Below are 11,823 nucleotides of genomic sequence, written 5' to 3'. Positions count from 1 at the left end.
CAATCTGTCTGTTAGTTTGATGCATTTACTCAACAGTATTGAGGGCGTTAATATTTGTTGACATGGTTTTTCTTGATTTTCGACAGTTATTCTACAAGTAATTACATTTTTATTTATAAACTCTAATCAACCAAACCACTGTCACAATGGTAATCGGTAATTATGTATAGGTTATGTCTACAATTCTAGTCAACTACGTTGCCAAATTAATGATTGCCAGAGTGTGAGTAATGTAGGCGGGATTCATGTAGGCCACATTATGCTGATTCATTATTTATTGTTAATGTCGGACGGGGCCTTCACTCCTTTGAGTGAGAAAAGGCCTCTCTAGCCTAGTACTGTCCTAGGCCCAGCCTTAATTGACTTGATTACGGTCTGCATATGCATTTAGTTGATAAGCAATGTAAGAAACATAGAATGTAAGAAAACTAGCTTTATTTATTCCATCTATTAACTCCACCAAGTGTAAAAAATTAGTAATCTTATACGGTATTATTATTATTTTCGAGTTTAAATGTAATGATTGTTCGTTAATTAATAGTGAAAGCAAGCCTCCACTGTATCTAGGCCTTAGTATAAAAGGCTGATACATGGTGTGGGCCTAAACAAATCATTGCAAATGTTGATTAATTATTTAGGTTTGTTTACATATTTTTTGTTACATGCACAAGAATTTAACAATACAAAATTGTTCTTTCAGATTGAGTCATAGTCGTACTGTACATATAATCTCAAATGAGGAAAAATAAGCAATAAATATAAATACATTTTCCACCACAGATAGAAGTTGCCTGTGCTTATAGGCTACATTTTGAAAAACTCAGCATATCACAATGGTAATACAATTTTAGTGAATCTACTTTTTAAGTTTTAGGTGGAACCGGTTGTTTATGTTCTGTATAAATGGATACATTATTGCAAAATTGAATTCTAGTTACCTGTATATTAAAGTTAGTCACCATTCAGAATGGAATGTGTCAATATCTTTTGTCTTCAAAGTTTTGATTTCAGTAAATGCAGAACTTTGAGCCAACAGTGTGTCCAGTGGCGAATTCAAGGGGGTGGGGGCGAGCTGACCCTTCCTCCACCCCCTAAATTTTTTAAAAATTATAAAATGGAGAAAGGGGGAAAATTTTAATCAAATTTAAGTCCAAGAGTGCAATTTACAGCCATCTAGAGGTGCCATAATCAAAACTTCTTTACCTCACCTCCAACCATGGTGGGGCTGAGGTGGTGTAGACTCTCTATCTTTTTAATGTCTCCCTGTTCTCCCTCTATTTTGAATTCCTGGATCCTCCGCTGGTGTCATACATATAAGTTATGTGTTGTAAGTAATAACCTTAAAATGTCCATGAAGGTGGTTGTTTTATTAAATCATGTATCTTTCAAGTGGTGAATGTTTTGCTAATCACAGTGTTTTCTGATTTTTTAGTTTAGTTTTCAAATGTTTGATAATGTTCAGAGGACATACAAATCACAGTACCGCTGCTTTTCAGTTTCTATGTTACACGGAAACTGCCGTCAGGATGTTGAAAGAGGAGGAAAAAGTAAGAAATTCTATACATCACATGCATTGAAATATCCAAAGTTTCAATCAACTGACCAATCATGAACATGATATTCAATAGGTGGACCAGAAACGTCACACAATCACACAAGTTTACAAGATATTTCTCTATAAATGGCTTTGGCGTTTTATGGGACGACAACAGTGCGTATTTTAGTTCACAACTAACACAGTCTACTTTTATTGCGTTAGTTTGTTTTGTAAGAGATGAAATGTTAGTAATAACAAAACTCCAAAGAAAATGGAATTAGTCAAGTTTTACATGCATTTTAGATTGTCCAGAAGTTAGGAGTAGCTAAGCTCAATTTTTAATTTTTTGAAGAACTCTTTTGCCTGCAATTTTACAGCAGTGGCTTGTGTTCAGTATCACTACCCAGTGATAATTCATTTCATTTATTTATTCGACCAACATTTAAAAAAATGACAATAAATACAGTATGCGAGAAAAACAAAAATTGAAATAATTATCAATAATAATAATAATAATAATAGTAATAATAAATAGTGATAATAATTAACTATTAATTTATAATATATTTTTTTCTTTTCGTAGTTATTATGCCACCTTCTGCTTTGGATGCCTTGAGTAAGTACTGAAAGTTGTTCTTCCAAAGCTCTGACCTTGTTGTCAAGTTTTATGTCATAAAAGAAAAAGATGTAATTAAAGGAAGATGGGAAGGGAAGACAGGAACTTAGACGGAAGAGAAGAAGGGGTAGAAGAAGACAGTGATTGGATGATTTAGAATTGGGTGGCCTTGCTGCAGTAGACAGAAAGGCACAATATATCACTGAATAGACGAAACTATGAACAACTAACTCATACAAGGACCTGCTGCATTAAGCAGAATACTGATGATGATGATGATGATGCTGCTGTCATAAATACCCGTGGCATGCTCATGATAATTATATGAGTGTGATATGTCATCATCATGCCCATATATGGCCAAAAATCACAAATATTTATCACAGAAAATTGTATAGATTAGACAGAGTATTTGTGAAATATTTCTGTTAAAATTTTATTTTACCAATATAGCAGAAGATCTTCTTTGGGACACCCTATAATAGGGACACATCCCTATTAAGGGGACACTTTTTCGGCCATGAAACAAAGGAAAGTGTATCTTTTAACGCTATGACCAACCCCTATCCAGGGGACACCCCTATTAAGGGGATACTTCTTTGGTCCTGATGGTGTCCATTTAATAGGGGTTGCATTCTATTTCATTCATTCCTTTCACTACAAATTCATGTTTTTTTATTTTATTATCAACAGCTCGCATGAACATCATGTACCCGATGTTATTCAAATTGACAAATCGAAAAGAGACACGTGAAACACATTGTGGTGTCTTAGAATTTGTTGCTGACGAAGGAAAAGTCTATTTACCTTACTGGGTAGGTACTTAGCATATTGTTTTCTGTTATTGATTAATCTGTATTATTTTATTTACTTTCTATTGTAATATATAAGGATCAGTGTTTAAAATTTCTAAAAGCACATCGAAGAGTAACCTTCATATTGAGGTGTTATAAGGATTCAATAAGAAGATAAACTTTACTGCTCCAAAAAAGCAAATTCAGTACTTGCATTAAGATATAATTGACAGTAAAAATATTAAAACAGTGATCAGATGCAGTAAAATACAATAATTATAAGATGGAAGCGACAGCCACCAAAGCACAGAAATATACTAATCAAACAAATTTTACGACATCATTTGATCGCAAGCTTATGAACATGCTAATTAGCCACACCCACAAAATACAAACAAAAGTCCTCATTGGTTTATATTTTCTCTAGCAGCTTGATTGTACATACTAGCCACAATTACAGAAAACATTGTAGCATACTCATTGGTTAAATCATTAAATTGAAGAAATAATTCAAAGTCCTGTAAGTGGCAAGTGGATGATAATGAAATATAGTAAAATAACTCTAAAAAGAAATAATAACATATATTTATTTTAATTGTCAGATGATGCAAAACCTACTGCTTCAAGAAGGGGACCTTCTTCAGCTGGAGAGCACTTCGTTGCAAGTGGCAACTTTTTCTAAATTTCAACCTCAATCTGTTGACTTTTTAGATATTTCAAATCCCAAGGCTGTGTATCCTTTGACAGTGGACCATTCCGCTAAGCTGCGCCCCTTGGATATTGTTGCTAAGGTCCCACAACAATGTATATTCCTGGCCCTGTTCTGATTGGTCAGTTAAGTTTGAATAGCAATAGAAGTAATTTAAAACAGGCAAAATTAGGAGGGTATAGATAGCTTTCTTCACTGGTGTTTCAACCCTGAACTCTTCTTACCTTTTAGAAATGGCTATCTATTTATTTATTCGTGAATGGTTTCTAGTTCATTACCTCCGCCAAGAAGGTAATGTATTCACTACTGTCTGTCTTTCTGTCTGTCTGTTAACAACATTATGCAAAAACCAATAAATGGATCATTATATATAAAATTTAGTAGAATGGTACATAATAATCAAAGAAAGACACAATGCAATTTTTGAAGAAAAAGTAAAAAGACAAGGTCATCATCACGGAAATTCAATTTTTTACTCTCTAGTATAAACGAAAATAATTGAATCGCCCACGTAAGGCACCACTTAAGAAAACAGTGTGCCTGAATACAACGTCCAATTCCATTATTTTCTTGAGGGTATCTTGCAGCACTCAAGAAAATTATGTGTCTGAATACAAACAAGTGGCGACTTCATTGAGGGTATGCTTTGGTGTCACCTATTATTCACGGCCTGCATATTGTTGGTAATGTATTTAGGCACAGGGTGGAGGTATGAACTCTATCGAGTGACTGCTCTAGTTTCATGACATACTCTTAGCAATCTTTATAGAAAAGATGGTGTAAGATCACGATGGTTGTTTCGTTCTGTTAGGTTTTTTTCCTTAAACCATCTACAGATTGGAGAATATTTTAAGAGGTTTTGCTTGCCTTACAAGAGGAGATATGATTGCTATTAAGTACAATGATAAGATATATGAACTGAAAGTATTAGAAACAAAGCCTGCAGATGCAGTGTCTATCATTGAATGTGACATGAGCGTAAGCAGCTTTTCTTAAGCTCTGTCTGCACTATGTTGTATGCCCATATATAGTAATGATGTGCCCTTATATAGTCATGATATGCCTGTATATAATCATGATGTAATGTCATCATGACTATATTTAGGCATGTCACATGATTTTGTCAAATGAAATTTGATAGACAGGGCTTATTCTATAGTCCACCTATAGCCTTCAGCCTTGGTTAATAGGGAGCTATCGATTGCACAACATGGTAGGGTTTAGAACGTAATGACGTCATTAAGGAATCATCTACGCATGCGAGAACAACAAGTCTCATCGCATTGATTCTAGGATGCAATTTGATAAAATCTATTTTGTGCAGAAAATGTAGGACAGTCACACATGAGTGAATCTGTTCTAATGTGTCACATTCTTACACAAATCGAAAGTTCCCTATATTTTCTTGACCTGGCATTGTATTACAGAATTGGTTAAAAACACATCTTTTTTTTTGCAAACTGTTGAACGTAGATTTTTTTAAATACATTAGGTTAAACTGTAGGATTTCTGAATTTGTTTTTAGAGTGTTAACGGTGTAAGCTTGTTATTTTTGCCAAAACAGAAATTTTAATATGTTGCATGTATGTTTGCAGGTGGATTTTACAGCACCAGTAGGCTATGTTGAGCCACAGAGAATCAAGCCCCAAGAGCCAGAACCTGAGGTTAGCAAGAATACTAAAATAATAATCATCTACCAGTTTTAAGCCTTGTCCACTTTTTAAACTTAAATTTTCTTTGACAAAACATTGTTATATGCCCATATATAGTCATGATGTGCCTATATATGGTCATGATGTGATGTCATCATGACCATATTTAGGCATGTCACATGTTTTTGTCTAATAAAATTTGATAGTCTGGACAGGACTTTAGCTGGCTCCTTAAGATGCTTGCCTTAAAATACCAGAATCCTTGGTTCAAATCCTAAAACTAAAAGATTTGTTTTCCAAAAACTGAAAGGTCCACTGATTAATCTTAGATAAGAAAGTATAATACATACTCCAAGTATTGAAATGCACGCCATTATAATGAACAAATAAATAAATCACTAAAACAATAAAAAAAAAAAAAGAAAAAGAGGCCACAAGCATAAAAAAAAACTTAACAAATATTGTGAAGAACGTTTTTACTTTATTGCAGAGTATGCAAGTGGATGAAACAGACTACATTGATGAGAGCAAGTTCATGGCATTTCAAGGTTCTGGGAACCGTCTGGATGGCAAGAATAAGAATCTAGACTCCAAACCAGTCCCCTTACAGCCACACATATACAAACGGTATAGTACTGTGCACTCAGTCAATTTTTTTGGCAATTACCATACCACATACTATTACTAGGAGATGTTCATACATTTATATACAGTACTATTGTTTATTATTAGTTATTATTTAAAGGCAGGCTCCTGAGGAATAACATGTTGAACTGTTTTTTCTAAGACACAAGAAATGTGTTCAATTTTTTTTTAATCTGGAGCCTGGCTTTATATTTATCTAATTGTTATCTGAAATCAGAAAATATTCCTTGTTCTAATTTGTACTTTTATTTCAGCTGATTATTAGTGTTCACTATAAATGGAAATTTATGAAAGAATATATGTTCGTACTCTTGTTTTTATATTGAATTTAAAGAGGGTTGTTAATAGGCATTTATAGGATGCTAGCAACATGTTTTCATAATCCTTTTATTCACTAAAACATGTATGTCTTCACAGTGGAATTCCAAACTACGACTACAGACAAGGAACGATTACATTTATAAGAACAGTAAAACCAACAGCTAATCCAGATCAGTCCGAGGTAAGACATAGGGGGTGTTGGCAGTAGAAATAACAGCTTGAGCTATTCAAAATGACATAACAACCATTGATTATATTTATATTATTGTTTTACTAAGCCTAGATCTGTATTGAGTTCCTCGATGTTTAAATTAATATTGAGGATCCAGCAGAATATCTTATGAAACATTTTTTTTTGTGTGTCCAAATGAGCTGAAGTGATCGCTCAATCGAAACACTCTAATCTCTTATGGAATTTTTGTGATTATTCAATCAGATCTAACCTAATATTATTCTCCTGGTGGTGATTAAAGTAACTTAATAAAATCATCAAGACACAAAACAGCAGTTCTTTTCCAAACTGTCTACTTGGTGTACTTCTTATCGAATCTCTGCACATTACTGAATTTTGCCCAGCCACAGCTGGACACACTTCTTTGAATTGTGGTTGTATATGCATGATTTTCAATGTTGCTATATTACTGGTTGTATGTGGTGGTGGTGTAGAAACAGGGCCGCGGCAGGAACGCTTCTACTATGACCCCAAATTAGTCTTAAAATAAGTTTGGTACTCATTTTCCCTATATAATTACTCATCTTATAATTATTATAATTGGTCATGGCAAAGAAAGTAAACTAATGTTAGAGACAATGTCACATGACAATGTACTTCTTTACTCGAGAGAGGGCGCTATTATAATATTAATGTAGATTAGGCACTACATCAATCATCAATCAAATTTAACAATCTGACTAACCAGAATGTGTTATACAATAGGCCAGGCAAGGCAATGTGTAGTAACAATCTGTATTTATAACGAATGCATCTGCACAATGTCATTCTTGTTGGACCCTAGCAACAATATTAAAGCAGTTCCCTAATTCAAGGTGCTTATCAAAATGCCTATAATACTTTATAATATCAAGTATTTTTGATAGAACAATTTTTGTTTAAAGAAGGGTTTTGATAAATATTCAAATAGATGAATTATGTGCTGTGTGTTTTGTTTACCAAGTTTCTGCAAAATATGTGTATTTTTTTATATACTTAGTGTATTTATTTGTTTCTTTTTTCAGGACCAGCTTGAAAGTTTTGAAGCATTTACTGGCGAAGGAAATAGACTGAGGAAAAAAACTGCAAGAGTTAAATGAATTATGAAAAAGGAACTTTCACTGATAAAACAAAATTGAAAATATAATGCAAATTATATTATGAGAATGTTGTATATTCCTTTATATAAATTTTCATAAACAAGAATAAGATATTAATTTCAGGTGGCATCAATTTTTATTTATTTCAAATCAAAACCAACAGCGAAAAATAAGTGCCACTTACAAGACACAGATAAGATAAGAAACAGATAAGATAAGATATATATAAACGACGACAAAGATATCAAGAAAAAGGAAAATTTGTTAAAAAATTATTGCACATGCATTTGTCAGAAGAAAATATAAAAAGCACAAAAGAAAAATTCACAATAGAAAAATTCAACAAATGTTAAGGATGTGCCATCTGTGTTGAGTTTGGCAGCAGCTCCAAAAATTTCCCGACGATTGGGTCGAATGCGTGTTCGTGGCGAAGTCCAAGGTCCCTGACACAGTATCCACACCCACCTTTTAAAGTTCGATACTTTCAATTAATATATAGAACAAGAATGTATCTCGTAGCTAATCAGCAGACACAGAATAATACCCTAAATTTGCTGGTAGCAAGTAATGAATTTTGGTAGTAAAATTCTGTAAATAATCAAATCTGAAATGCCTCGATTTAGATTTGTGTTTCTTATGTGGGAAACACAACACAGATAAAACACGAAAGTCTGAACATTATTTCCAGTGGAAACGTCATTCTGCTGGTGAATTACCAAGAGACAATTTATGCTCTTTTGCAATAGTGGTGCGTTCTGTAACGTTCACATGGGCCATCTTGCACACAAGACCAACAGACGGGTTAAACGTTTCCGAAAACCATTATTCTAGTAAGTTGAATATCAGCCCTCCGCTAACAAGAGCGACCGCTCACCAGGCCGCATGTTCCTCAACACTTAAATATGGTAACATGCGCAAGCTATGATATTGGGTTTTTTGAATGAGCAATTAAAAATGTTTAAACAATTAGAATGTTAATGTATATCAAAACAAATATTATTTAGAATGTTCATTTGTACAGAATTAGAATGTCTTAAAATTGAAAAAAAAAAGATTAATACCAAGACGGGATTCAAATTCACGACCTTTGGTTCAACCGCGCCATCCATGCAATGCGCCTTACTAGTGGTAATGTACAGTCCTTGCTGAAAACCCCTGTTTAGTTACGTAGGTGTAGGGGAACACTTGGTGGGTCTAACTTTAAAAAGGGCGATGAACGTTTGTTGGAAATCGCCTCTAGTTTCTGTGTACAAAATTTACTGCTCAACTGTTCAAAACTGGTGACACTGGACGCTTTTAAAAGTTCTAGTAACAACAACAAGAAGAACAGCAGTGAGGTTCTGGGGTCAGCGCGTTGTGCGGACCCAAAAACGAAGAGCATAGCAATGGAATTGAACCAGGGACTAGTGATCTGAAATGTTCTATATCACGGGTGGGCGTAAAAATCGGACGGAAGTCCAAAGTGATTTTTTTTTTATTTAACACTGAGGGCCAGACCCAAACTTTGATGTTTCCAGTGAGCTTCAAAAAGCCTCCAAGCACTGCTTTTACATCACTTATTCTCTCAGTTTTAATGTTAAAATAAGAGTTCTTGTCAAAGAAAATTTGATATCTGGACACAGCTTACAGTCCCTGTCCAGGTTATCAAATTGTATTGGAAAAAAAAATATGTGAAATGTCTGAGTATGGTCATGATGTAGAAGCGATTGGCGCATTGGTCGTTGCTTGTACTTCCAACTTTGAGGTCAGGGGTTTGAAACTCTCGCTGTGCAAGTTGCTTGTGTCCTTGGGCAATTACCTACGGTTGTCTCTTCACCCAGGAGTACAAGTGGGTACCTGGTTGGTTTAAACGCAACCATGCGCTCATTACAATGCCATAATGTTGAAACTTTACAGTTCGATAGTGTGGACGCAGTTTTAGAGTGGTTATCTTTCCTCATTACAGTATATCAGTGATTTACTCACCATGTAGCAGTGGGTGTGAACATATCTTTGAATTGTATTTGAAACATTAAACTTTAAATATTTCTTCGTGACATGTTTACACTATTTTGTGAGATTCGTGCAATGCATGCCTGTTACAGTTTCTATTTTATAGGCCTATTTAGGTTTCATTATTTAGCTTACGTTGAATATAGAAAATAAAGCATAACAAACAATTAGGTACGACGTGCGTTAAAGGTATTTATTTCTTTAAAGTGGCTGTGGTTACGCCGAGATGTAGTGCATCAAGATAGAGAGAGTTATTTTTAAGGTTAGGGTAAAGCCAGGTCGACCAATCGGCGCTTTGGAATCACTTCAATGTAAGCATAGTCATGGTCTTATTGCCTTTTAATCTATATATATTACATATATACAGTATAACTTGTATATATATATATATATATATATATATATATATATATATAGTATATGTAAGTTTTAATTTGCTACTTTAAAGAATGCCATCATTGAATATATGTAATGGTTCGTGACTTTTTATGTTGTTATATATACAGTATATTCTTTTTTTATGTGTCGGTAATGATGTTCTTGTTTAACAGAGTGTGATTGTAGCACGTTAAGATAGTATGCTGTCACAAGCCCGTAGCCAGGGGATTCGAAGGGTTCGAAAGAATCCTCCTTTTTCAGAAATTCCCTTTTAAATTATTACTATAAAGTACCATACCATGTGTTGTTGAAATTAAGTCCAAATATTTGCAATTTGGCATTTTTATTGCCATCGATCTTCAGACGTGTCAGTTTTATATCTTTAAAATTACTCCAGCCACTCTCTGCCCCCACAATTACTTATCTCTGATTCTGAATATTCGAATCCAATCTTAAATTCTTTCCCTTAAAAAGCTCAACTTCTTTCTAACTTCTTCCAGTGCCAGTGACAAGCTAGTTTGTGTAGTATTAAATTATTATTATTATTATTATTAAGATAAATTTAAGAGGTATTTCTTTTTTATTTCGAATTGTGTTTTCGTGGAATGGCCTTCCTAATAATGTAGTATCAGCCGGGAGTTTAAATTTGTTTAAGAGTAGGCTTGATGAGGCCTGGTTTGACTACCCACTGAAGTTCACACCGTTTGAAAAGCATGACATGATTATCCAAATAAGGGCTTATAAGAATATTTTGCTTCTTTTTGCCTCGATTTCCCTGGAAGTCGATAGCATTTGCTGAAGAAGACTTCGAGAGATAGAAGTAAAATGATTTTGTTACCTAAAATGGCATCAGCCTATCAATTTACAAAATAATTATAAAGACAAAGCACGATTACGTAAATCATTAATTAACACTGTCTTAAAATGGCATCGGCCTATCAATTTACAAAATTATTATAAAGACAAAGCTTATGCTGTTGTTCACCCACTTAAATTATTTTTATTTAAGTTAAGAAAACACCTACTTGATAATACATAAGTTTTGTATAAATTTCAACTCCCTAATTCTGTGCAATTTCATTTTAATTATATTTCACTTCCATAAAACCCATCCCTTTTCCATTGTGTATATTTTTTTTTTTTTTTTTTTTTTAATTTTTAATTTTAATTTTAATTTTTTTTTTTTTTTAATCTTGCATTTTATTTACATCCATTTTACTGGACCTTTCAATTTATTGGTTATTGAATTGGGTTTTTTTTTTTATTGAAATTGTGTACCTGAATTTTAACTATGTAATCTGTTGTTTGTACAGGGGTTGCAGACACATTCGTGTTATGGCGCATTGTTGATTGTTGATACATTGTACCCCTGGACCGTTTGATGTCAAATATATAAATAAAAATAAATGAAAAAATGAAAGCATGATAAGTAAATCATTAATTAATAATTAAAATCTTAAAGCAGAGAGCATGCATGAGGATAGCCTTGCTTTTCATTAATAAAACACTGCCTAAAATATTTATTTATTATTTACCAAATTTATATAGTGCCCTTTTCATTACCGTACTCATGCGAATAAGCGCCCTGGCGCTTAAAATATATTTTTTTTTAGACTTTTTGAGGGGCGCTTATTCAAACGGGGCGCTTATTTAATGAAAACAAAGTGGAAATTGAGGGGCTGCTTAGTGGAAATAGATGAAAATCGAGGGGTTCTTATGGAAACTTATTACATTCAAGAGGCACTTTTTGAATGAAAAAAGATTATTTAGGACATTACGAATGGTGGTGCAGCAAGATCCAGAGAAACATGGCTCATGGCTAGAAAATGCTGTCAATATTTACATAGAAGCAGAAGCATGCAATTAGT

At 33.6% G+C, this 11,823-nt stretch overlaps 1 protein-coding gene across 4 annotated transcripts; it reads left to right on the top strand.

Moving 5' to 3' along the window:
- Positions 1–25: 25 nt before the first annotated feature.
- Positions 26–9,751, top strand: LOC117123011 (ubiquitin recognition factor in ER-associated degradation protein 1-like). 4 transcript variants are annotated; one of them, XM_033268825.1, is made up of 11 exons: positions 26–149; positions 701–836; positions 1,433–1,547; positions 2,121–2,153; positions 2,847–2,968; positions 3,550–3,680; positions 4,493–4,634; positions 5,252–5,320; positions 5,799–5,935; positions 6,371–6,455; positions 7,511–9,751. In XM_033268825.1, the coding sequence occupies exons 2-11, from the start codon at positions 834–836 to the stop codon at positions 7,583–7,585; spliced, it is 912 nt and encodes a 303-aa protein (XP_033124716.1). In that variant the 5' UTR covers positions 26–149; positions 701–833; the 3' UTR covers positions 7,586–9,751. The 4 variants fall into 4 exon arrangements, with proteins under 4 accessions (XP_033124716.1, XP_033124695.1, XP_033124701.1 ...); XM_033268804.1 differs by having other exon boundaries at positions 29–97; XM_033268810.1 differs by having other exon boundaries at positions 38–156.
- Positions 9,752–11,823: the final 2,072 nt, after the last annotated feature.

The sequence above is a fragment of the Anneissia japonica genome, unplaced genomic scaffold, assembly GCF_011630105.1.
Source record: "Anneissia japonica isolate Jap-2015-1 unplaced genomic scaffold, ASM1163010v1 scaffold288292_len1863012_cov191, whole genome shotgun sequence".
In the NCBI taxonomy this organism is placed as follows: Eukaryota; Metazoa; Echinodermata; class Crinoidea; order Comatulida; family Comatulidae; genus Anneissia; species Anneissia japonica.
Note: the sequence above shows the minus strand (reverse complement) of the source record. Positions and strands in the feature narration are given on the sequence as shown.

Bases quoted from the DNA above. Each gene is read 5' to 3' on its own strand.
- LOC117123011 (XM_033268825.1), top strand. The intron at 5,321-5,798 runs GTTAGCAAGAAT...ACTTTATTGCAG, and splicing joins CCCAAGAGCCAGAACCTGAG to AGTATGCAAGTGGATGAAAC. The intron at 6,456-7,510 runs GTAAGACATAGG...TTCTTTTTTCAG, and splicing joins CTAATCCAGATCAGTCCGAG to GACCAGCTTGAAAGTTTTGA.